Source organism: Carassius auratus, chromosome 10 (assembly GCF_003368295.1).
Source record: "Carassius auratus strain Wakin chromosome 10, ASM336829v1, whole genome shotgun sequence".
Lineage (NCBI taxonomy): Eukaryota > Metazoa > Chordata > Actinopteri > Cypriniformes > Cyprinidae > Carassius > Carassius auratus.
The window spans coordinates 19,654,537-19,681,926 of NC_039252.1; the positions used below are offsets into that span (position 1 = coordinate 19,654,537).

Genomic DNA, 27,390 nt, shown 5'->3' on the forward strand with positions numbered 1-27,390 from the left:
CTAGTTATTTTACATGCACTCCTACGACTTTCAGAACTACATTTATACACCGAAATACTGAGAATAAAAGATTTCAGGTTTACCTACTACTACAGTTTCCTTCTCGTTCATTCCTTAGTAGCTGAAAAATAAAATTAAATACATTTTGACTGAAAAAAAAGAAAAAAAGAAGGGGTTCCCCTGAAGTAAAGACATTTTAAAATCGAGGTAATCCACAAGATTTATTGGTCATATGCAAGAGGTAGGGATCTTGCAGTCAGTTCAATTTTGCCATAGATTATTTGTACAACAGATCCATCAGTAGTGCAACTCGTGCAAGGATGAATGAAATTGTGTTCAGAGTGCTGTGACATCTACAATTCAGCAAAAACATGACATTTCAGATATGCGACTATACATCAAGATATAGTAGAGAGTCCGAGCGTGTGTCAAACTCACATTTACAGCAGAAATGAGGTTTTTGTCCCCAATAACACGAGTGATGGCAAATCATTAAAAGCAAGAAATAGAAAAACGGAGCAAAAGCACTGACTAATGTGGCCCTCTGTAGAGGACGTTCCAGTTTACAAATCGACTCGAACTGAAATGCTGGAAAGCCCCGAAAACCTGCTGATCCACTTTCATAAACTAAACAAAATCCAAAGGGTTCGGCAAACCATGCAACGTCTCTGATCCAATCTTTTGGGTTGGGTTTGCACCGCTTACACACCAGTCACGTTCCTGCTTTCAAATCATGGACTGTATTCAGTGGTCAACAAGCAACATCATGCCCAAGACATGCTGGGTCAGAAAGCTGAAGGTTGGGACAGATGGAGGCCAAGAGAGAGGAGAAAAAGAAAAGGGAAGATAAACTAGATTGTGAGTAACCCCTGAGCGCTGTCCTGTGTACATAGTAGTGTGTGTGACTTCATAAAGCCACGCATGTTGATGGAAAGCACAGGCCATGATGACTGGAGGTTGTGGAAAAGGAAACGTCCTGACCAAGTATCGTCCAGTTTCGCCCCTTTCAGTGCGGTTTCCTGACACACAGAGCTCTGATTCTGTAGCTCCTTTGGTAAGAAGTCCTCTTTGGACATGAACCCTGAAATATTAAATACGACACAAGCACTGTCTTCCTCGCGGCGTGCCGGAAGAGTGGCTGGCTGGCTTATGATGCCGCATCTGCCCTAAAGCGAGGGGTGTGTGTGTCACGCTATGTGTTGACGGTGTGGCTGATGCTCTGTGGATGGAGTTGCTGCCACATCTGCTGCTGCTGCACGGCCAGCTGCTGAGACTGATCCGATGATGAGAGGATGTTGATCAGTGGCGACACGCAGTTGGCGGGAATGATTAGACCTGAAAAAAAAAAAAAAAAAGAACACTGTGAAAAAAAAAAATTTACTTTAGGGCCCTATGAAATCCATTTAGTTTTTTCCCCATGTTGCATTTTATTTTATTTTTTCTGTTTTGTTAATGAAATTAAGGTGTGCTCTTTGGTCTGTTTTGAAGACACCTTGCACTTTTGTCACTTTAGCACTTTTGTATACGAAAAATAAAATACATTTTTGATGAGACTTTTTTTGCCTGATTGCATTTTCTCCAGTGTGTGGACAATCTCAATGAATATACTTGTTTGTTTTATGCACCTGAATACCTATTGGCTCTTTTTTTTTCTGCTTGACTAATTAACATTTTTGCTATCATAAAGCATGTTTAATTTTCAAAAAATGTATTCTTATGGCTAATAAAATGTTTTATCCATTTTAACATTCCATTTTAATGTTTTTATTCAATGGTAATGATCAGAAAGCATGTCTAATCAACTGAAACAATTTATTGTTTTTACATTAATAGGGACCTATGAAATAATTTTTTCTCCCAGAAATTCTGTTGTGCTTTAATTGTTCTGAACTTATGATTGGATACAAATGTATATAAAGTGTAATCAAAGGAAGGCATAAAAGGTTTAATTTGTTTACATTTAAAATGAAATGAAACGTTCCACACAACAGCGGTTTACAGTTAAAACATGGAGTAGTTCGTAAGTTTACTATTACTTTGAGAAGTACACTCTGCTGTACAATAATAAAGTATTTATCTGTATTTGTAATTGTTTGACAACCTACCCACAATTCTCTGCCCGTCCTCTGTTCTCAAACGTACAATCTGCATCTTCACATTGGATCCGCTGACTGAGGACAGCACGCCCTCCACTTTGGTCCACACACTGAGGACAGAGCCACAGAGGACATAGTATGTCCTGCACCGCAGCCCGATCTCACACTGTAGCCCCACCGACACTTTCTTACAGTTCCCTCGCCTGTCAAGAAAAGTGTTTCTCATGACAACATTTTCAGACTTCACAAATCAAAAGTGAAACTGCATGTTTGTTTCTGTTTTCCCTTCTGAAAATGACTTTAAAGAAGCACCTACCAGTACGCGTGCGAGCAGACATTCGCAGAGGAGCTGTACTGATCAATCCAGTGCTGCTTGGCGTCATCAGAGAGGACCTATTTTGAGAAGAGAAGGATTAGAGGCTGTATGAGCTGAGGAAATAACATGAAACTGTTTGCAGGATGCCAAGAGAGGCTAAAATTAACATTCACCAAGCACCAAATGAGAATTTTTTATTTCATTTGCGATATTGACTTTTAGAAGTGGTTTAATCTGCATGATAACATGACCCTCATTATAGCCATGCAGAAGTTCTCAGAACATTGACATGCAGCTGGGAACCCTGAAAGTCATGTGACGAACAATGCTGGTGGTTAACACTTCAAGATAAAATTCAAGATGTGATTATGACTGTCTGTAATTAGTCCAATGTGCTGCTTGAAAACGGAAGATGCCTCGATCTCAAAGCAACTGACAAAAAGCATGCTTTCTATTTTGGGATATTTTTAAGATGCGGTTTCACCTCGAGTCTAGCTAGAACAAGCTGTTTCAAGTGACACAATAACTAGGGTGTGACGATCTGTCCTCTTTTTCACGGTCATGTCCTGGCCAAGATTTCTGAACTGCCAAAAACATTCAGGTTTTAGCTTTGTTTTCTTTTTAACGTATTCAAAAGTCCTCATACATAATGTGAATGCATATTTGCATTGCTTTGACATTCTCTGTACATCCTTGCATGCCATGCTTTGTCAATTATGTACAACGACTGAGCATTACTTGTCAGCCTACTTTGTTTTTTTACTTGTTGAGGCTAATATGACCAATGGAGTGAGATCTGTTAATAAAAATATTGACTGAACTCATGGAAAATACATCAGAATAAAAAATAATAAAAGTTAATAAATTATAATTAGACGCCAATGATCAACCAAAAACATAAAATGCAATCACTACAGTAATTCAATACCTTTTTACTTCTCTTTTTGATGTCCACGTAAGTCTCCAGTTTAACTTGTTTTCCTATATTTGGTCTGTACACCATAAAGAGTCTCTTTCTGGGATCGACCTCCTTTATTAGTATGGCAATTTTCTTGTTATTCCGCACCTTGAGATGAAACAGAATGCTGTTAGGTTCAGTAGTTAATTAATTGAAAGTGGGGTGCATTAATGGGTAACAAAAAGCTTGTTCACCTGTACATAAAAACCATCATCCGGTCCGTTCTGGTCGGCCCAGACATGGGTGGCATCTTCCCATGACATTCCCCGCTCCACGCTCACCTGAAGACAGGAGCAATTTTTGCTCATCAGCCAATTGTGACATACATAAACGATAATTGCATCACAATGATGCTCATAAACATGGACACCTATTTTACATACTGTATAGAGCTCCACATGCCCTGAGGTGGAATATCCTGGTGTCAAGAATTTCTTTACATCAACTTTTTTCACTTTCTCATCTCCAGAGCCCAAATCTGCAAACAAAACATACATTTAATTTGAAAATGTGAACAAAACAAGCTCATCTTAAAGTCTAAAATGGTTTTCACTATATTAAAATGCCGGCAAGAGTAGTCGGAATGCGCACCGGTTAATTTTGAGTTACAGCCAAAAAAAAGTGAAACATTTTGGTTGAATTTGAGGTTTTCACAAAAACTAGTTTATTATGCCTTCGCCTAGCAATCCCAATGCTCCAAATAGTAATTAAACATCTAAAATTATCTTTTGGTTGACAAATTTATATTGGATTTTTATTGCATATGGTCCAATATTTGTTTCATTAGAACTTCCAAACTGAAGTCTTTATAATATTTAAGACTTTAGTCATGGTAAAAGATTTTCTTACCTAAAATCCCCATATCGTATCTTCCACTCTTTTTAGCATTCTGAATGACAGCGCTCAAAGTGTCAGAGAAATACTGAAAGAGAGCATTTTGTTGATGGACTTCCATTCCAAGAATCCTGTTCAAGAACTTCCCGATGTTGTTGTAGTCTAAAAATAAAAAAAATTAATAATTAAATACAAGTTATGTGGCATGAAAAAATGAAAACTTGCCAAGTCTAAATTACTTCAGACATGTTTTATTTAATAGTTTAAAAATATTCAACGAATACATAAATGCATGCGATTTAGAGACCAACTGACAATGGATTTTGCTCATACAGCAGTAATGAGTTTATAATATATTGAGCCCATACTAGTAAAAGCTGTATAATGAATTAATGTTTTAGTTTTTCTTTCCTGTGACGGCAGTCATTCATAACCTTGTTTTCACCAAGGTGATTCCCGTTTTCTGTCCCTTAATTTAATAACTCTTAAAATGATACTTAAAACTATTGTTATACCTTTTAAGACTTGCTATGGCTTGAATTTGCTCAGACTGAATTTAATGCACCCTGAACATTTTGGTTGAAAAGAAAAACTAAGAATCAAAATGACTCTGAAAATGGCTCACCTTTGTCCAGTGAGAGGACACCAGATCTATCCTCCACATTTATCAGTCCCACTCCAATTAAACCATTGCGGATTTCTAAAAAGAAAAAAAAAGAAAATACAAGCCATTAAAATAAATTTAGCAGTTTTCCAGTGACTCTTTTCTTCCCGTTATTAAAACCAATGAACTATACCTTTAAAGAAATCCCCATCAAAGTCAGCAGGTGGAGACACTAAAGGAGAGTCCAGATTGACAATAGACTTCATAACTATTTCCAGAGCGTTTCTGCCATACTGTAGATGAGAAAAGACATCAGCACATAGTCCAGCAACGACTATTTAATACTGACGATGCGTGTGCGTGATCTAATCTTACTTTGTTGTCAAAGTTAAATCGGCTGAGATCCCTTGTCTCTGTTGCCCTTCTGTCTCCATGCGTTAACGCCCCCTATTTGAGAAAGACAAACACAATTAAGCTTACAAAATTAAAACTGACCCCATTAGCGTGCAACATGTGCACAAGGGACTTACCAGGCTTTCTAGACGTTTGGCAACAATTGAGGCGAATCGCTGCTCCCCAGCAAGTTCAGAGATGAGGAACACATACTCGGGTGCTGTGACCTGGTTGGATCGATGTGTTCGACCTGTTTGCAAAGAATCCAAAGATTTTGTGAACCAAGAATTATACTGTATTGATAGATACCCAGAATACTTCTAATATTATAGACATACAAAAAAATAATCATGAAGATATAATAAATAAAAATAGATACTATGTACCCACCAAACTGCTGAATAGCTCTGTCAGCACTCCAGGGCAGCTCTAATGTCATGTGTACCCTCCTCCTCTGGTTCTTCACTCTGCGGTCGGCTTGAAGTGAAATACCAGAGCTGGCAGCCTCTGAGATAATTGCGATGTTCTACCAAGGTGAACACAGAACTATTTAAAGGTTGTTCATAATATCAAAACATTACATAAATGTGGGTAAAACCAAAGCAGCATACCTTATCACCATCCATGAACCTCTGCTTCTCCGTGAGGTTTAAGATTTCCACTGGAACATCAAGTTCTGATCGAGACTCGTATGAAATGCTGCCATCGTCATTGCTGACTACCCTGCCTTTGCGGCCAGTCATCTGCATTGCATAAGACACACACATTTAAAATGGCATTGTTTTAATTAAATACAGTGTTCACAAAATTACAAGTGGCCTTAAAAATAGTCTTTATGAAAAGGCCAACCTCTGCAACATTATCAGGGCCTCCCAGCTCATCGATGAGTTCATCGAGCGTGTTGGGCGGCAGATCCTCTGCCAGCTGCTCCAGTTTCTCCAGCAGGTTCCTCTTCATCCGCTGGGCATCTTCAACAGCATCCTGACTGGTCACACAGCTGCTCTCCTCTGGCTCACTCTTGGCTTAAGAATAATTATTTAGTGTGGTTATTAGTATGGGTATACATTTGACAATGACCTTCATCATACTGCTTTACTGAACAACTTTCAGTTGTAACTCACTGCTCACTTACCTACAGCAACCGTGTTGTTGGAGGGTTTAATGGCGGGGGTTGTAAAAGTGGGTCTGGTTGTTCCAAGCCCGGAGGCTAACAAGGCACTTTGAATAGAGTCTGGATCAATGCTCTTTTTCTTCTTTTTGTTCCTCTTGTCTTTGCTCTTTTTAGTGTCTTTTCTGATGAGCCACGGATCTAAGATTCAAACAGTTGTCAGCATTTGAAAATTAATATGGTATCAACATTGAATTGAATTAAGGTGGGGGAAAAACAACACTATTGTCTTCTGTGGAGCTGCTTGTTGCTAAACTGGATTCATTTTATATCTAATTAACTTTGCAACATTAATACAGTTCCAGAAAAGAAGTTTATCAACGCTTAACTGACCCAAGTTAAATAATGACAGTATTGTCTTCTGTAGAGCTGCTTAACAGCTGCAACATTAACAATGATTATTTCCTGTTTATCAACATCAAGCTGCTTTGAAATAATCTGTATGGACTCTTTTCACATTTGCATTAACATTTGGCCTAATGTGGGGGGTGGAAATCCACAATAGTGTTTTTACAAAAGATGGAAAAATATAAATGGAGTACATTTATCATAAAACAACCAGATGTCAAATTTGCCGTCAGCCCCTGTCCTCCCTCAGCTGGTGTATTACAAACACTCTTGCAAAGGAGTTGACTAGTCTTCTGTAACTTAAAGCCAGGCTAATATTACAATGTGTTGAGTTATAAGTTACAATGTTGATAACTTTGCATTATCATAGTCTGTGAGAAAGGGGTCCATTGTCTAAAGCGCTACTAAATATTGTGGGTTGACTATCTTGAGTGCAATACAATGTTATTAACTGAGGAAATGTGACAGTTTCTGAAAAGTGTCCATTGTATAAAGCACTATGTTAAAAAAATGACTACAGATTCTCACCATCTTCCTCATCCTCACTGGAATCATCCTTAAAAGGGTTGAAGTCATCTTCATCCTCCTCCCCTGAGCTTAAGGACTTGAAGCTGTCATCACTTTCCGCATCTTTGTCCGAATCATCGGAGTTGCTCTCGTCTGAGCTGGTACCAGACAGACCCCCAGATTTACGAGCCTTCTTCACTTGCTTCTTTGTTTCTGGACCTGCAAACACAAATCACCCACGTTGGTTACACACCCTCATTCTCAATATGAGTAATCCAAAAGCCCAAGAGTGGTTTTACTTCCTCCAACATCAAAATAAACTCAGTTTCAGGGTAGAAACTGCTGCTAAATATAACAAGGAATCACTACTGTGGTTTCCATATGAATGTGAATAGCACCTTTTCGTTTTTTGCCCTTTTGCTCAGAGGATGTCTCTTTAGGTGAAGGCGTTTCCTTCACACTTAGGTCGATACCTAAAAGACTGAAGAGTTTTTGTCTGTCTGGTGCAGGAAAATGCTTCTCTACCAGGGACTGCAGTACACCCCTTAAAAAAAAATCATGCATAGATACTTTCAGTTAAAAATATAATTTTCCATTTTCATCTGTTACAAACTAAAGCACGTATAAAATGAATTATTTCCCTTTAAGAAAGAGTTCACCTAAATATTAAAATTTGCTTACAATCAGGCCATCCAAGAGGAGTTCATTTCTTCATCAGAACCAATTTGGAGAAATTTAGCATTATATATCACTTGCTCAATGGATGCTCTGCAGTGAATTCTGCTATAATTCTAAATTTCTATAAATCTGTTCAGATGAACAAAAACTGTTGGATGGCCTGAAGGAGAGAACATTTTCATTTTTGGACAAAATATTAAAAGTACTTCCTGCAAATGTATTACACTCACTTTGCAGTGGAAACAAAGTCATTGAGCTCGCCTCCTCCCTCCTCCAAGGCCTCAAGGGTCCGAGCCTCTCCAGTTGACTGAAGACCAATCACCACACACTACAGAGAAGGTTAGAGATCAGCACAACCAAAATCACTGCAATTCTTTTCCAATGAAAGCTTTTTTGTTATAAGAGAATGTTCAATCTAACCTTTCCATTTTTAACCTGCTCTCTGGCCAGCTGCACCACTCTCCGAACTTTGGAGGCAATGCACAAGTACTTGAAGAACCTCTGGTGGGCGGACCAGAACTGACCCCACATGGACTTTTTCATCCGTTGTTCAGCATCCATTAGATTGGCAGCTTGCTGGAACTTCTCTCTTGCACTGACCCACTGCAAGTTTGCAATCATTTAAAGGATTCAAAGTCACACAAAGCTAAAGGCAAAAAGCAATTCAGCTTTAGTTTACGCACCAAGCGAACCGCTTTGTTGTACATCTTGATGTACACCTGCGTTAAGGGAACTTCTTCGATTTTAAATGTCACACCCGTGAAGCTCAGCTGTCGAGCAATGTACATTCCTCTCAGCTTCATGTCCATGGCAACAATCTCCATGGCACCAACACCTCTAAAATAAACCAATCAAAAAAGCGTTGCATTCAATATTGAAGATGCATGCTGGTACTAAAAAGCAAGGTCATGGACACAAACTCTGATCTGATCGACTTGCCTTCTTTCAACAGCTTGGATAAAATTAGTAAATTCCTTAAATGGAGTTCCTTCCCCCCAGATCCCAAGGCGATTCATGTAGGCCATATTGCGGGGTTCGGACGCTCCTACACAAAACATGTATGAATAGCAAAATACAGAAATAAATGCATTGGAAAAAGAAACGGGAATGCATCCATGCTGACAGATACAAAAAATCCACAGTCACATACCTGTAGCACTTGCGTACACAACCCGGGCTTTTGGCAGCTTATTCTGCAGCTCTAAAACCGCTAGCCCAGTCTTTGTGGGCTTGGATGACCCAATGGGACAAACATTTTTGGCTTTGTGACACTCATCAAATATGATCTAAGATGCTCAGTCAAGGGAATCAGTCACCATAGTTACCAGAGAGCTGAATACGATCACACCACGTGAAGCTTTTCATTGTGGTTCAGTCAATGTGCAATGAAACAAGATTATTTTTGGTCTAGAGTAATGTTCTTTATGAATGTCAAAATTATTAATATAAAAATGAGAACTTTTGATTTTTTTTATGATATCATGACGGTGATGCACAGCTGTGTTTTGTTTTAATACGAAAACTTAAGTTTTAACATTTTCTGAAAATCAAAGCCAAATTAAATTTTATTATCAATTAATCACAACTGTCTAACATTTGAACTGGCTATAAGTCTTTATTAGCTTTTTTTATCGATATATTAAGTTACGGCTGAAATATGTGAAATAAGTCATAAATAAGTAACTGCACAGGAATATTTGCATAAATACACTGTATAGGTCAGAATTATAGATTTTTCTTTTATGCCAAAATCATTAGGATATTAAGACATTGTAAATTACCTACCACAAATACAGGTCCTTCTCAAAAATTTGCATATTGTGAAAAAGTTTATTATTTTCCATAATGTAATGATATAAATTAAACTTCCATATATTTTAGATTCATTGCACACCAACTGAAATATTTCAGGTCTTTATATCACAACGTAATTTTTTATTGGTAATTGTAATAAAGCAAAAACAATTGCATGTTATTAAGTATCCCTAATTACTTTTTTAGGTAGCAAGCTTGAAGACACTGAATGGTTTTCCTAAGCAAAACATAACGTTAAATGACATTGTTTACAAGCTGTTTTATTGATGTCTTTCCACAGTTGAAATACTGAAGCTTGAACTGAGTGCCAAAACTCCACATTAAAGAGCAAAGCGCCATTCATTGTATGAATTGTTATAAAATTGACAAATCTCACTTTTTGTTCCTACTATTTCCTTTTAACTTGAAAGGATACAACACCATCAAAGTCGTCTCCACACCAGTGTAGTAACTGTTTTAATCTCGTCTTGTACTTTCCCCCAGACTGGCTCTCTCCAATCAAGGATGAGTATGTGGCAAAGATCACACCTTTTTTCACACTCCCATTGTGTTTCGATGAGATCTTTCCATATTTAATCTGAAAGAGAGATTTTTAGAAAATGTTTTTTTTTTTTTTTTTTTTTACTCAAAGCACAAAAACATCTTTGTTGGATAAGAAGCACAATGTACCTTGTTTAGCGAATGGACCTGAATATTCTTTGCTCCAATGTCTCTCAAGTCCCTCTCTGCATCGTATTTCAAGTCATTTGAGACACTAAACCTGTACAAACCGGTGGTGAAAAAAAAACATGACTAATGGTACAATTACACACCAAAAAGCAGCATGAAGGAGGAAGAAAACAAGTGATTACCAGAGGGACCTTTTCCTGCCAAGAAGATAATTTTCATATATGATTCCAGCAATGGTTCTACCCTTTCCAACGCCGGCCCCGTCTCCAATCAAGTAGGCTGCTCTGTCTCCATTTGGTAGGAATGTCTCATGTTGCTGTATGAAGAGACATAATTGAAAGGAACAGATCTAAATACTGTAATACATCATTTTAGAAACTATAGTAATTGTGATTTGACCTGAACAATGAACTAATTGGTTTTATAAATGGTGCTTTTCCACTGCGTGGTACGACCCAGCACCGCTCTGTTTGCATTTCAACTACAGTTTAGTCCCACTTTAGAGTGGGCGGGATTATTCTTAATAGTTTTTCGCCGCCTCTACTGCTGTGACTCCTAAAAAAAAAAACGTTCATTCTGCGTCGCCCTATCAATCGATCTCTGGATCCGCTCCTCTGCCATCAACGAGAGAAACATCTGTACTCCGTCAACAGACAATGAAATGTCTGTTGTAAAAAAAAAAAGTGAGCTTGCTCAAAATGGTTGTATTCGATCCTTCGCTGGCTGTGCTTATTTAAATCTACAGGTTCTGTTGTGTCTCTGTGTTGCAAGTTCAGTGACCGAGGAAGTGACTATTCTCTCCAGCCAATCAGTGTTCAGCAGAGTTTACATGTCTTGTTTTGGTAACCTCAACCAGGTACCAAAGATGTTCCCAAGTCTTTAAACTGGAGTCTAGGGCTGTCACTTTTGAGAAAAATCTAATTCGAATGGATATCGAATATCATGCAATGTATTTGAATATATTTAAATATCTACGTGCATTTTTATTTTTTATACACACGTATTAAGACCACGTGAGAAAAACAAATACTGTTTCATGTACTGAAATCTATTTTAATATTTGCTTAAAAGCTGCAGGCCTATCTAGTAGGGCTGGGTTAAAAAATAAAAAAAAATAATAATAATATCTTGATATTAATCGATTCTCAGTTTTACACAACGATATGGATTCTTTAATCCCAAGAAACGATTAGTCTTGTCTGGTTTCAGTTAATGGTTGAAACATTGAAGGGCACTTCCCATCCAATACATCACAATAAGCATTGTGCTATGGTACTTTTAATATGAAACAGTCTCAGATTTCAAATTCTCTATTGTAGTGCGGTATTCAAACAATAAATGCTGTTTTGGCACTTTTTAATGTGGAGTGACAGATCACTGCAGTGCGATGACCATAAACATTAGTCAGATAAAAAAATAAAAAAACTGTAGAGAGGGGCATTTTGCAAAAGTATATGCACCAAATAACATTCATTATACATTTTACTGTTTTTTTTTATTTATGTTCAATAAATCTATCAAGTTTTACCATTGTGTTTATATAAATTTAAGTAGAAATATTACGTAACTATTACTTTAAAAAGTGTAATTTTAACAAATCACTCAATTTTAACCTTCAACATCATAGTAATATACATTTAGTACCAACTGACTTTTCCTTGAGAAAATTTTGCATGTACTGTACCTTTTATATATATTATTTTATATATAATATGATTATATATATATATATAAAATCTATATCGAATTGCAAGATTATGAATGAAAATAGAATTAAATCCTGAAATTTGTACTGATAACCCAGCCCTACTATCTAGCCTACTAAAAAAATGTAGCTACAATAATCAAAACGTTCTCATCCTGAGCAGAAAAGAAAGATATCTTAACAGTTTCTAAGTTTAAATTCCATCCTAGCAATCTAACAATGATAATTTGGCCTACATTTCTTAGCCTACAGATTAATAATGCTAAACGTCAAAAATCTCATCACATCTGGTTTGAATAGCTAGTCAGAGTCATATGTTATAGAAAGAAAAAAAGATAGTAAATAATATAACTATTTGCAGCACTGTTTTTTTTTTCTGCTGGGTTTTAGTGAAATTAAAATGATTTTATTTTTCTGTTTTGACGTGTTGCTCTTAAAATGGTGCTGTGTGTTACGGCTTTGGTCCAGATGGATGGCGGAATGCAGATGCAGATCCACCTTTTGAATGTCAATTATATAAATATGCAAGGATAAAAGACTCAAATTGTATTAAAAATATTCACGAGTCAAGTCTGGAGTCATTTCAGATCGAGTCTGAAGTCTATAAAAATGCGATACATGTCCTGAGTCACTAACTCGATTGCCCATCTCTGCCAGGTACTGTACCCAGCTGAAACCGTGCTGTACCATGCAGTGGAAAAGTGCCATAAGTGGTAATAACATTTGAGGTTAGAATATGCAAAAAGGTCCAAACCTGAGCAGCATACGTGACTGCCTCAAGCTGTAGGGCAGATAACCAGCCTCTATCGATGGTCTCCTCTGGAATGGAAAGCCGGTACCACACATCTGGTGGGTTGACACTGGACAGAGAGCTGGTCTCCACCACAGGATCAGGGTGCCGCAGTCCAATTCTCACTGAGAGACGAAATAAGATCAATTTCACAAACTTGACAAAATGGTAAATAAAAAAAACCTATGGCTTAGTTGGCACTATTATTAATAAGAATCCAATATTTTCATAGATTACATGCAATGCACAATTGCTAGCTGTGCACAATCCTTTCCTTAAGCACTCTGATAACATGATTATACATACGTTTCATTGGCATGTATTCTGCATACGTCTCTGCATGACCCAGCTCCTCCTCTTCCTCTTCCTCTGGTTCCTCTTCCTCCTTCATTCCTGGTAATTTCTACATTCAAATAAATAAAAACAATTCGAAAAATTTAGATGACAGCTTAAGTCCTCAGTGAATGTCTCATTCCATGTAAGTACAAATAAATAAACTTACATTCACAGGTGAGAAGCTCCGCATTTTCATGTCATCGTTGACCCAGATTCTTGCTACATCTTTGCTGGACACTTCCTTTTTCAAGCCATTGTTTAATTCCGCTGAAGAAAAGAGAGACAAAAAAATGCACAAATATGAGACAAATATTCACATACACCCACAGCAGCCCACCACAACATGAGAGCACCTGTGAAAACAGACTCAGTGCACTTCAGTTAAAACCCTACCCATACCTGATCTGTTCACCATCTTTGTGGAGATCAGAATAATTTCTGAAAGGAAGAGCATTGACATTAAAGAAAAAAACAGCATGATTACATCCACACAGCCTCTCTAATCAAGCTGTAGTCAATGCTCAAACTGCATAGTGCACAAGAAATACAAAACAGTTTTAAATGATCAAACAGTTATTTGGTTTAAAGCAGGGCTATCTACCTAAAACTATTTTTTTTTAAACTATAATAAATTATAGCTTATGAAATACTGATAAAAAACTATTGGTATATTAATAATACTATCATAATAAAGCACATTGGTCTGAAACACTGTCAAACACCTTTAGCTGCACTATGGATTAAATCAATAATGTTTGTAACAAAAAAGACCTAAAAACAGCTCTAATTCTTAAGAGCATCTAAACGGCTTTAATGCTACCAAAGGTGGTTTGGTTTCTTGTTTTGACAGCTGGAGGCAGCACTTGCAAACTGGAACTCAGCATTAGATCTGCAAAGTGCCACAAAGCCGACAGCTGCATAGACAGACCCTTACAAGCAAAAAACCATCTATGATCGCTCGAGGTCCAACACGTCTGCCAGCACTCACTTGTGCCTGTGGCTGTTGCCGTAGCAACAGGTTGCGCTATGTCTGGTGGGGGCTTCAACTTCATAAGCTCTCCAAGGCTGCTTGTCTTCAGGTTGCTGGTTCTGAGAAGGTCCTTCAACCTGATCTGTTCATTATTTGGTGGGACCACAGTGCAAACGGTGGGAGAGGATGAAGAGCTCCGTTGGGCTGTCGAACTGGTGTGTACGACCTTGGTTACTGTGATGGTCTGCCTGGATGTGGTCCCGGCTGAGGGTTTGGTGACTACAATTGTACCCAGTGATGGCAACTGATTCAGTTGATTTAAAACGAAGCTGGTTGTTGAGGGCTGGGGCTTCTCCTGCAAAGACGACACAGAATATACAATTAATGCGTAATTCAGAGCTTTCCAGTCAAATACTAAAATGTCACACAAGCAGCAGCTTCAGACACACCGCCTACAGTTCGCTCACTGACTGTCTGCATTACATTTCACAGAATAAAAAGGCATGAAATCATTAGTTCCAATCTGACTGACTTGATGCAACTTCCAGAAATAAATGCAAACAGTGTTTTTCTTTGTTGTCAAAAATAAATAATTCAGTTCTGTTTGATTCAATTAGTTGCAAGTTAGCAGAAACTTCTAATGCACATCATTTTCAGACTTAATAAATTAGGTATAAAATATTGATAAACAATCCTAAACAGCAACTATAAACAAAAACCCTGGTTGGTTTCCTCATGACATACTGGCCTTTCAGTCTAAGTGGCAGTTCTTGGTAGGGTTATTATAGTTAACTAAAATCTTAAGATTACATTACTTGAAAACAAATAATTGTAAATATTATTTTTATTTTATATTTTTATCATTAGGTGGTACTGTAGGTTCATAGCAACCAGAGTCTCAACTTAAAAAAACAAAAACGCTGCGCTCTCAAGCACTCACAGCTGGGCATTTTCAGCAGAGTGCCTGGCATTTTCAGATGGCTAAAAACGATTCGGTGGATACGTGGCCTTAATCTTAAATTAATAAAAACTACACTGACATAAAAAAAAAAAACTGGACAACAAATTACAAAAACATAAAATTACTAAAATGTTCACTAAACTTAAAATATAAAATAAAAAAATAATATTTCAAATACGAATAAAAACTATAACAGTAATTCAGTGACACTAAAACAACATTGGTTCTTGGCCAGAATAAGCTGCAATCTGAACTAGATTTCAAGCTGTTAGTGATGCTTACCCTAATTGTGACTGTAGGACTAGGTGATACTGTAGGTTCAATCCTGACAATTCCAGAAGCTTCATTACTGAGACCGATGTCAAGTGCATTTAATGAGACTGACTGAAAAGGAAAAGGAAAAAGATGACTCCGTTAGGGCTGTCGCAGTAAAGGATTTTTATTTGCAGTAATTTTAAGTAGCTCAATAGCACAACATGCATTACTATCGCCATATATATAATCGGTGTGCTTATGTTAGGGCTGGGCGATATGGAGCAAAAAATATATCTCGATATATTTTGCTATATCTCGATATGCGATATATATCTCGATATCTTTACAGGAAAAATAACCCCCCTAAAACTACTGCAAAAACAAATATGCCAAATATTACATGTTTAGGGCCCTATGAAACGTCTTATTTTTTTCTTCACCATATGCTTTATTGTTACCTAATTCTGTGTTTTAGCATGTGTAATTATTTAAATGCATAAAAACAACTTAATTAGTTTTAAAAAATCTTAAAATAGCCTCATGTGAAATTTTTTCCCTTCAGAAATTCTGTGTATTTACATTTTTCTGGTTGTCAAATGAAGGCATAAAACATTTATTTAATTTATCTTTTAATTATTTAAAATTAAGCAAACTTTATTTTTTGGTAAACAAAGGGGATTTACTATTAAAAATAAAACATGGAAGAAATGTTGTGTGATTATTCCTTAAAAAAATATGTTCATTTCATTTTAATAATAGTAGTAGTGGGCTATGTACATTCTGCTGAACAATAGTAAAATATTTCTGCCAAATACTTTTATTTTGACGGGTTTACCTTTACAGTTCTGTGTATGTGATACTACAGTCTATGATGTGATATGAGCTAGTTTTACTCAAATCAAATGGTCAGATGCGCATGAAGTGACTCTCGGTGCAGTTCTGGAGATGTTCCTCATGTGTTCACATCTTTATCAGTGATAGGAAATACGATGAAATCAGCGCGAGCATCACGCGCTTCCGTGTGTTTAATGAATGAAGACGCGCTTCTGCGCCATTCGTTAACACAGACACGCAGAACATGCAGGATTCATATTTAAATAGACTTTTCCGGGTTAATATTTGCAGATATTAGTCTATATCGCGATTTGATTTAAGTGCATGACCTACTTTTGATAATTCATTCAAAATTTAACCAATTCCGTGACATTCCGCGTTAAACTGTAAATACCGTTTTTATGACTGGATTCCGTCCGCGTTTTCTGCATCGCGGAAATCATTGGGCCCTACGTTAGACATCTGCCTTCTGTTCGTCCTACGCCTTAAAACCAAAGTATCTCCATATAATGGAGCCAGTTGTCCTTTTGTTTTTAGACTTTGTTTTTTAGACTAGTTCTATACACGCGAAGGGAGTGGGGACAAAAGCAAGGAGGCGGGGGCGAGCACAGCACAGAGAAGGCAAAGAAGCAAAGTGGCGGAATCAGAATTAAATATAAACAACATATCGATATATACGATATGTCAAAATCCATATCGTGTTTAAAAAATATCTCGATATATTTTAAATATCGAGATATCGCCCACCCATAGCTTATGTGTTACTATATAATGAGTTCATATTCAGAAACCAATGAAGCACGAAACCAAATAGCGTTAAAACTGGAAGTAGTAAACAGAAGAAAATGAAAAAATTATGGTCCACATAACAGAAGATAAACCTGACAATACGATTGTTAGGCTATTGTTAGCTTATATGTATAACAGTTAGTTCTGATCCACATATCCGACTGGACTAGAGACTTTCTATTAAAGGGGTCATATGATTCTATTTTTTAAAGATTATTATTTGGTGTAACAGAATGTGTTGACATGCTTTAATGTTCAAAAAACAATTTTTCAAATACTGTACATTATTATAGGTCCTCTATGCCCAGCCTCTCTCAAAAAATGGTACAAATGATGCTATTGTTGTTAACTTATTTAATATTCAGTATACATGCCCCTTGCGAAAAATAAAAATCGCAAAAATTCACCGTTGCAGCGGTTGTTGCATTCCTCTGTGGTTTGATTGTCAATAACGCGATTTTGATATTGCCGTGACAGCCCTAGACTCGATAATCACTTGTTAATCATCAAATGTGCTACTTTGAGAAGCAATGCTTTAATTTCAGAATTATGTAGGTATGAGTTGACCATCATTTCGATGAACCAATATTGATTCTTAAATCAATCTATGCTGTTTTCTATTGTTGAATGTACAAAACTTCACTAAACAATATTTCTAGTGAGCTTTACTTCCTACAAGCTCAATATGGTTTGTGCTGTGTTGCTTTTGATATCTCATCTTTTAAATGATGTTAATACTATCACAAAATTCAATAAATAAATGTGTTTTTTGGGTCTTTTCATTATGTTGTAATGGATCACTGTAGGGCCTCAGTTCAAGCGCCATGTGAATCAATCATCCTTTCAACTTTACTACTAGTTATAGCACAAAATAAACATGAATGATCTTCAAAAGACATGTAATCGCCCAATTCAATGTTTCAACTTCAAAAGATTTCACAAATCAACATTCACCTCAGGAAAGCCATTCAATATCCATAGCTCATTACTTAGCTAGAAAAACAATTCAAGAGTGTAAGGGATAAGCATTATATGTTCTTAAATATTTAAAGCAGGTTTGAATAAATACACTAGTAAAAAGTTCATATGATTTTATTTCAACAACAAATTTAAGTAAAACTATTATTTTAATATAATTAAGAAGTTTACATAATTGCCTTATGTGCTACTCTTATTTCTGTATACAATGTTAATTGTATCTGAAACTAAATTGCGACAAAATGTAATTAATTTTAAGCTGTAACATTAACATACCAACTGACAGGTTCCCTGTACATTTACATTTAGCAGACAGTTTTATCCAAAGTGACTTACAACAAAATCATCAATGATATCAACAAATAAGCAATAATATGCAAGTGCTATAACAACATTCAGTTAGCTTAATGTAGTACACATAGCAAGTTTTTTTTATTATTATGTAATAAATAATAAGTATATAATATCCAGCCTTAGTTTAGAATGGGGTGGGAGTTAAACTGTGTGTAAATAAGTCAACTATGTTGCATGTATATGTTTTAAATGACCTGTTGTGAAGCAGGGAGTGGAAGTGTGTCCTGAGGGTCAACATCAAAAAGATCATTAGGACAGATTCCACTTTCACTAAGAGCAGCCAGAAGCAAATCTTGTCCAGGATCCATCGTCTAAAAAGACAGAGAAAATGATATCAATCATTCATCATAAAGATGTTGCTAAACATACATTTTTACTATCTAACATCAGTCGCTCTCTTGAACTGCACACATATTTAATAAATACAATGATATAACCCCCAATTAAAGATCACATCTTTCCCATCACATGCTGTTGAATGTTATTATAGTTCGAACTCTTCGACTGTATACTTAACCCTAAACAACACTAATTGGTCAAGAAATGTACTCACTAGAGCAACAACGTGCTATAATGCTGCTAATGGCTCACCACAACATCCACCTCCACACGTGTTTGCCAAAACTGATCCAAAAAGATACTTCCTGGTCTGACTGGACGTTAATGTCAATCAGCTTGCACGTTTATAAACCAAAGAAAACTCTAATGATCTCCGAAATGATCAAAACGTTGAAAAAAAATAAACTGTCGTACAACATAAGACAGCCGGTGAACAAAACTTGCTGCTCTTGAGTCGTCAAATATTCGGCGGAGATGTTAAATATTTCCCAGAGGAACAGATCATGGGTTATGACACGCTTTAAACATCAAAATACAGTCTCATTATTTAAAAAATAATAATATGCTGCATGTGGTGAAACAGCCCCTCAGTCTTGCTTACGGTGGCTGCTAGCTAACGTAACGTAAATTTTCCTCGCGATTCGTTTTATCAACCTTAACGTCAAAAGAGGAGTCAAAATGCTATTTAGATAGGCTATAACCGGGTTTAAATAATCCCAAGGACCCCTAAATGCCAAAAAAATGACATATGAGCGAATAATTCCTGTCAGTGACTTTGTCAAAAGTGCGCTAACGGCTCGCCTCAGGTTAGCTGCCTAGCGCAAGACTCCCTCAGCTTTCACGCAAATAAAAAAACCGCAATAAAACTCAATATACCTTCGCTTAGCGGTACTAAACCGACGGAAATTGTGAGTGTGACAAAAAAAACATAGCAATCCCGCTGTCTGACAGCTAATTTCCAGTAATTCAAATACGTACTCAACACTGTTTCTATGGATCCCAAGCGTCGCGGCGGAGTGAAGGATGTCGGCGCTGCTCGCGCTGCTTGTTTTCTAACCGCCAGGCGCCATCTTTACCCGAGGCGCGTGCTGGTCACGTGACGCTGCAGCCCACAAAACACTCGATTTTGCGTTCGGAAATGTTCCCGACGCGCCGCATATGACGCGTCGCGGAGCATCGGTCGAGAGCCGACCTACGACCATCTTTCAGAAAGCCCCGGTGCCCGTCCATATGAATCGAGGTGTTTAATTATATTTTAAATTCAAAAGTAGTCGGAGAAGGAGAGCGCCGAATCTCCGTCACGTGACCTATCCCTCACTCACTTTCAGGATGTGACGCGTAAAAATTGTTTCCTCCAATGACACGTCAAAATGACATTGCTGAAGCCATACTGGTAAGGTCAAAGCATGAGAGTTCTGACCTCTGCTTTTTGACAAAGGTGGAAAACACCAAAATTTTCGGAAGATCGACATGTTTTAAATCTTTGAATTATTTCAATAATAATACAAAATCCACAAACAATGAACAAAATTTAAAAATATATTTTTTATATTGTCTCAAAACACTGAGAGATCAAGAAAGCATCCTAAATTTGTGAAAAGTATAAAAAGTCAACAGTTCAAAACGTTATGTGTTATATATGAACATAAAAAATAATTTTGGCATGTAAAACAAAAATTGTCTATAAACCATTAAAGCTTTTGAGATTTTATATTAGAATTTTCATTTCGGCCTTTTAAGATATTTAAGAACCTTTAGTATTTTTTAAAATGAAAAAAAAAACAAGTGTTATGTTTATATTATTTTATCATTTATTTTAAGTGGTATATATTATACTGATAATTTCATCATTTTGCAAGGTTGCTGGCCCTTATAAAATCACAAAACAGTTATGTATTATATTATTTATTATATTATTATTAATTATTTTATTATACTGTGTTTTGCAAGACTGACCTTTAAACTCTTACAGAAATTAAAGAAAACGCCTTAAATTTGTATCATTACATTTGTATTATAGTTTATTTAAGAAGTTTTTTTAGTTATTAATTAATACATATTTTTTCAAGGCTTCCTCTTACCGCCTCCATAGAATCAACAAGCTGTTAAAACTAAATAAGCACAAAATAATTAACGCATATAATTAAATTAAAACATAAAACTGAATCAGCTTTTCGATAGCTATTTTATTTGTATTTTTTAACTAATAATAAAACCATAGACAGTAAAAGGAAAAAAGAATAAAACAGGAAGAGCGAGCCGCCTAACAGCCCCATCTTCCGGTCAATGTGAACACAACTTCCAAACATCATTGGTTATTTAAATGCTCACATGGCTTCCTCCCGTGAATGAGATAAAATTGCAAACATGGCGGCGTGAAACTGTAGAAACTAGCTCGGATGGAGGAGCATTAATTAAAACAGCTCTGAAGTTTCTAGTTTTTTTTTTCTTTTTCTCGAGCTGTTTTAGAATATCCTCGTTCCACGCCGTTTAGAAGGACAGAAGTGTAGAGGAAAAAACACTGGACTGGATCATCGTTTTCAAAACAGTAATCATCGAAAAGAAAGAAAGTGCACTGAAATGAACGGGGTAGGTCTTCCTCGCGCATGAGGATTATTGTAAATTTATCCTCAACTATGCATCAGAAACACACGAGCTGCTGCTTCTGGTGCTGTTTCATCAGTTGTATGAATGTATGTGGCATTGTGTGATATGTGTGTGTTAGTACACTTGATTGTGACGTTTAAAGCAGATAAAAGAACAATAGCATTATAAACAGCTGTTTACTGGCCCAGTGTGGGCGTGATCAGCAACTATCATGTTAAATATGCATCTCTATAATAACATTTTATCTAGGAAATATTAGTTATTTAGGAAATACCGTTTTGTTAGTCGCCTCCTGATGAATATGTAGTTTATTATTACCTTTTTACTACTGCTTTTAACAATGATTTATAATGTTATATTCTATATTTTTGTTTTATAATCAGTACTCAGAATCAGAAAGATCTTTATTTGCCACATAAGGAATTTTCCTTGGTAAAATTAATTTTCCAGTGCACACATACAAATGCAACAAGACACAATATATATTCATAATAATAAAAAAAAAAAAATATATATATATATATGTATATGTATATATATATATATATATATATATATGTGTATGTATGTGTGTGTGTATATGTGTGTGTGTTTATAATTTAAGTACTAAACTAAAACTAAAATAAAAAAGATTACTACTACATAGACACATTTAAAAAAACAGAACAAATCTTTAAAAAACAAGTGCACAGCAGAATTACTAAAGTTAACTAATATAAATTAGAACAAAAACGCTTGAAATAATTACGTTTTTACAAAAAGTATAAACTTATTTAATTGATATTAAATTAACACTATATAACGTTTTATATGTGGAAATTACAATTGATTCTAATTATAGATCCTTACAGAATCTGATATCAAATTGATTTTTTTATAAAACATTTAGGCTACACTAAATGTATTTTTTTTTTAAACAGTGTGTTAATTTTGATTACAAAATGTAATGTAATTTGCATTGGTTACAAAAAACATGACAGCATTTTACTCCACTGTATATTATTTAATGCCTCATAAACCAAAATTTGATGTAGGCCACTACTTTTTCCTTAATCTCCCAGAAAACTCAAGCCAGTTGGCGCCTTCTTTCTAAATCTCACTTTTTTGCAGGACGTCATATGCAATGGACACCGTCCATTTCACCGTCTATTACACCACAGCAGCTCCAAATCAAAGCATCATGATGCCATCTCCGTCAAACTCATCCAGGATGGCAAAACTTCACGATTATTCTGCACGCAAAATGAGCCACAGAAGAATGGAAATTGTAAGGAAGAAGGAAATACAGTCAGGTCCTTAAATATTGGGACATCGACACAATTCTAATCTTTTTGGCTCGATACACCACCACAATGGACTTGAAATGAAACAAACAAGATGTCCGTTAACTGCAGAATTCCAGCTTTAATTTTAGGGTATTTACATCCAAATCAGGTGAACAGTGTAGGAATTACAACAGTTTGTATATGTGCCTCCCACTTTTTAAGGGACCAAAAGTAATGGGACAGATTAACAATCATAAATCAAACTTTCACTTTTTAATACTTGGTTGCAAATCCTTTGCAGTCAATTACAGCCTGTAGTCTGGAACGCATAGACATGACCAGACGCTGGGTTTCATCCCTGGTGATGCTCTGCCAGGCCTCTACTGCAAAGGTCTTCAGTTCCTGCTTGTTCTTGGGGCATTTTCCCTTCAGTTTCGTCTTTAGCAAGTGAAATGCATGCTCAATCGGATTCAGGTCAGGTAATTGACTTGGCCATTGCATAACATTCCACTTCTTTCCCTTAAAAAACTCTTTGGTTGCTTTCGCAGTATGCTTGGGGTCATTGTCCATCTGCACTGTGAAGCGCTGACCAATGATTTCTGAAGCATTTGGCTGAATAGGAGCAGATAATATTGCCCGAAACACAGAATCCATCCTGCTGCTTTTGTCAGCAGACACATCATCAATAAATACAAGAGAACCAGTTCCATTGGCAGCCATACATGCCCACGCCATAACACTACCACCACCATGCTTCATCTCCATACTCTTCTCTTCCCATCACTCTGGTACAAGTTGATCTTGGTCTCATCTGTCCATAGGATGTTGTTCCAGAACTGTGAAGGCTTTTTTAGATGTTGTTTGGCAAAATCTAATCTGGCCTTCCTGTTTTTGAGGCTCACCAATGGTTTACATCTTGTGGTAAATCCTCTGTATTCACTCTGGTGAAGTCTTCTCTTGATTGTTGACTTTGGCACACATACACCTACCTCCTGGAGAGTGTTCTTGATCTGGCCAACTGTTGTGAAAAGTTTTTTTTTCACCAGGGAAAGAATTCTTCGGTCATCTACCACAGTTGTTTTCTGTGGTCTTCCGGGTCTTTTGATGTTGCTGAGCTTACCGGTGCATTCTTTCTTTTTAAGAATGTTCCAAACGGTTGATTTGGCCACACCTAATGTTTTTGCTATCGCTCTGATGGGTTTGTTTTGTTTCTTCAGCCTAATGATGGCTTGCTTCACTGATAGTGGCAGCACTTTGGATCTCATATTGAGAGTTGACAGCAACCGATTCCAAATGCAAATAATCACATTTGAAATTAACTCTGGACCTTTAATCTGCTCCTTGTAAATGGGATAATGAGGGAATAACACACACCTGGCCATGGAACAGCTGAGCAGCCAATTGTCCCATTACTTTTGGTCCCTTAAAAAGTGGGAGGCACATATACAAACTGTTGTAAATCCTACACTGTTCACCTGATTTGGATGTAAATACCCTCAAATTAAAGCTGGAAGTCTGCAGTTAATGCACATCTTGTTCGTTTCACTTCAAATTCATTGTGGTGGTGTATAGAGCCAAAAAGATAAGAATTGTGTCGATGTCCCAATATTTATGGACCTGACTGTAAGTGCAAGCTCTGTCTCTTGACATTGTTCAAGTTCACTCAAGTCTTTAATTTTTGTGTATTGCAGCCAGGAGAGGCAGTACTGTAAATGGTGAGTTCATCCTCCCAAAAATGGCTGTGAGTGAACAGCTGCAGCACTCTGTGCACCGAGCCGAGAAGCAGACGCATCAGCTGCACTGCACTGCATCATACATCCACGCCAGCAGTGACATCACTTCCCCCTGTCAGAGGAAACCAGCCTGTCGCAAAGTTAAAGTCAAGAAATCCACAAAGAGAATGTAAGTCAGTGATGTATTTCAATCTCAATCAAAACATTTTTGCCTGAAAATTAAAAAGTATTTTTTTCCATTTTGTTCAAGTACTAGATGAGCAACTTTCTAGTCTAGCTTTTTGAATTGATGATTTAATTTATGGAATTTTAATTATTAAAATATTGCTTTATCAATTTTATTTTACAAAACGATATTTATCAATCATTATCATTAAGTAAAACATAAATTAACTGAAATAAAATGTAATGGTAACTTTATTTTAGCTTTTTTATTTCTATTTCACATTTTTGTTTAGTTTAAGTACTAAAACAACAAAACTTCAAAAAATAAACTATATACTCCATGTTAAAAAAAATACAAAAACTAAAAAACACAACATAATTCTTAATTTCAACAAAAGAAAATGCAAAGTATAAAAATCTTATATAAAATATATACATTATTAAGGTCTACGGTTTATAAAATTACTGTATTATGAACATTTTCCTTTGCTTTCTTGACATTCTTGTATTACTAATCGATTTTTGTCTTTCAGTACTGATGCCAAGAGCTCTCAAAGCCGAAAGGTTACAGATTATTACCCCATCAGAAGAAGCTCCAGAAAAAGCAAAAGTGAGCTGAAGGTAGTGGTCAGATTATGTTTTTCACAGGCGTTACATCAGCCAAAGTTATAATATTAATGCATATGCCTGTATTCTGTCAACAGTGTGAAGAGAAGAGGCACATAGACACGCTGATCACAAACGGGATTGAGAATGGAATGATGGTATAATTTTGGACATGATGAATTCAGTTTTATGTTAAACTCTGCTGGATGGACTCAAGCATACAGTACCTTCATGTTGCTCTTGACAGGTCAGATACATTGAAGGAAAGGGCAGGGGAGTTTTCACCACACAGAAGTTCCAGAAAGGCCAGTATGTAGTGGAGTATCATGGAGATCTGCTGCAGATAACGGACGCCAAAAAAGGGAGGCTTTATACGCACAAGATCCAAACACTGGCTGCTACATGTATTACTTCCAGTATCTCAGCAAAACATATTGGTAGGTACCACACCCACTGTGAGCAGCTTTAATAAATAAAAAATGTTATACAGTAGCAACATATCAGATTTTACATATTAAACCTAAATGTACAAAAAAAACATGTACTGATATGATGTTAACTTACCAAGTCTGTTTTTGTATTTTTTATAATATACTGACAACCAACATAAAAAGTGAACTTTGATTCATTGTCACTTTCTCATCAAAAACAGCTTTTCCACAAGATGACATAAATACTATAGAAGGTGAAGGTGTCCTACAAATACAAAACACCATCATGGTAACACATAAAACTAAAATAGCCCAATAAACTGTAACTTTATAACATACAATGTAATGAGAAACTAATGTACAGAACTTATAGGAAAAAATAACAAATGTAAAGTGCTTTGCAGGAAATTCTGGGAATGTCATCTTATGGTTTTCACTGTCTATATGATAACTTGTTCTTTTTCACTTCCAAAATGGTAACTGTATTTGACTGTAAAACTACATGAAATGTCCAATTAGATTTTTAATTATGTATATAGTAAGCAAACATGCTGTTTACAGTCTTTTATCATTAAAATCACAAACATTTTTAGTGCACTTTCCAGAGGAAGCTGTAGTAAGCTGTCCTAAAGTTTTCTTCATGGGAACAGATATGGAGAAATTTTGTATTTGCATCACTTGCTCACCAATGGATCCTCTGCAGTGAATGGGTGCCGTGATAAGAGACCAAACAGCTGATGAAAACATCACACAATGATCCACACCACTCCAGTCCATCAGTTAACATCTTGTGAACAGAAAAGCAGCGTCTTTGTAAGAAACAAAACCATCAAGACATTTTAAATTTCAAACCATTATTTGGACTATTACCTTGACGGCACCCATTCACTGCAGAGGAATTATTGCGGAGTGCTCTAATGCTATCTTTCTACATCTAGGATGGTGTGAGGGTGAATACATTTTCAGCATTTTTTCATTTTTGGCTGAACTTTTCCTTTTGAAACCGCAGCATGTCTGAAATCTTGCACATTTCTCCCCTGACAGTGTGGACGCTACGAAGGAGTCGGATCGGTTGGGAAGGCTCATCAACCACAGTAAAAACGGCAATTGTCAAACCAAGCTCCACGATATTACTGGAATACCTCACCTTATCCTCGTGGCCTCCAGAGACATCCAGGAAGGAGAAGAGCTTCTTTATGACTATGGCGACCGCAGTAAAGCTTCAATAGAAGCTCATCCGTGGCTAAAGCATTAATGTATTGAGAGGAGGGAAAAACACCCTGTTTCTTAACTAGACAGTTTTTAATGTAATCATTGCCTTAGTAAACAGAATGTCTTGGGCTAGTAAGTTTATGGGTTTGTCACACAGTGACTTACATGTCAAACACGTTAGATTGCGGTACATATTCGACGTGTCCTACTTTTAAGATATTTATCCTGCTCTGACATGCTAGTTTCAGCACATTTCTTTTTGTATATTTTATATATTGGTAGATCAGTTCTTCCAAAGCATGCAGTTATAGTCCAACTTTCTGCATTTTTATAAGCGTTTTCTTAATCTAATCTGATGTAAGGTAGTTAGAGGTTTAGCAATAATTATATAATGCCCAAATGTTTTTTTGTTTGTTTTGTTTGACGCAGAAAACTGGTGATGCTAAAAGGAGCTACATTTTTTAAAAAGTTCAGAAAACTGGAATGTGAAACCAAAACTTTTACATAATTTGAAATATTACCATTGTACAATGCGCAGTGTGTTATGACTAACTTGAACAAATCTGTACCTGTTACACAAAACAGAGTTGATGACCAAAAGCTGACTGAGAGTCAATCAATCTGTATGAGATGGTAGATGCATTGTTTCAATAAATGATTTTATGCAGTCCTTT

At 36.4% G+C, this 27,390-nt stretch overlaps 1 protein-coding gene and 1 pseudogene across 5 annotated transcripts; one reads left to right on the forward strand and one right to left on the reverse strand.

Annotated features, from left to right (window-relative positions):
* Positions 1 to 202: 202 nt before the first annotated feature.
* On the reverse strand, positions 203 to 20,023 carry LOC113110201 (protein strawberry notch homolog 1-like). Of its 5 annotated transcripts, none has more exons than XM_026274261.1 (33): positions 19,676 to 20,023; positions 18,553 to 18,669; positions 15,431 to 15,532; positions 14,206 to 14,542; positions 13,617 to 13,655; positions 13,384 to 13,484; positions 13,188 to 13,284; positions 12,846 to 13,006; positions 10,569 to 10,702; positions 10,387 to 10,477; positions 10,133 to 10,294; positions 9,053 to 9,188; positions 8,842 to 8,947; positions 8,586 to 8,739; positions 8,323 to 8,505; positions 8,133 to 8,230; positions 7,623 to 7,768; positions 7,246 to 7,443; positions 6,334 to 6,510; positions 6,051 to 6,223; positions 5,813 to 5,944; positions 5,592 to 5,727; positions 5,339 to 5,451; positions 5,184 to 5,255; positions 5,002 to 5,101; positions 4,830 to 4,904; positions 4,220 to 4,366; positions 3,754 to 3,848; positions 3,565 to 3,651; positions 3,341 to 3,478; positions 2,413 to 2,489; positions 2,106 to 2,299; positions 203 to 1,335 (listed from the first exon to the last, which is right to left on the reverse strand). In XM_026274261.1, the coding sequence occupies exons 2-33, from the start codon at positions 18,664 to 18,666 to the stop codon at positions 1,193 to 1,195; spliced, it is 4,218 nt and encodes a 1,405-aa protein (XP_026130046.1). In that variant the 5' UTR covers positions 18,667 to 18,669; positions 19,676 to 20,023; the 3' UTR covers positions 203 to 1,192. The 5 variants fall into 5 exon arrangements, with proteins under 5 accessions (XP_026130046.1, XP_026130047.1, XP_026130049.1 ...); XM_026274262.1 differs by lacking the exon at positions 19,676 to 20,023 and adding an exon at positions 18,912 to 19,050; XM_026274264.1 differs by lacking the exon at positions 15,431 to 15,532.
* Positions 20,024 to 21,012: 989 nt separating this feature from the next.
* Positions 21,013 to 27,386, forward strand: LOC113110204 (N-lysine methyltransferase KMT5A-A-like; annotated as a pseudogene).
* The last annotated feature ends 4 nt before the right edge of the window (positions 27,387 to 27,390 follow it).

Excerpts from the sequence above, each read along its gene's own strand:
- LOC113110201 (XM_026274261.1), bottom strand. The coding sequence starts at position 18,666 with ATGGATCCTGGACAAGATTTGCTTCTGGCTGCTCTTAGTGAAAGTGGA. Across the intron at positions 6,224-6,333 it reads CAACAACACGGTTGCTGTAG|CCAAGAGTGAGCCAGAGGAG; the intron begins GTAAGTGAGCAG and ends ATTATTCTTAAG. Across the intron at positions 5,452-5,591 it reads CAGAGCTATTCAGCAGTTTG|GTCGAACACATCGATCCAAC; the intron begins GTGGGTACATAG and ends CTTTGCAAACAG.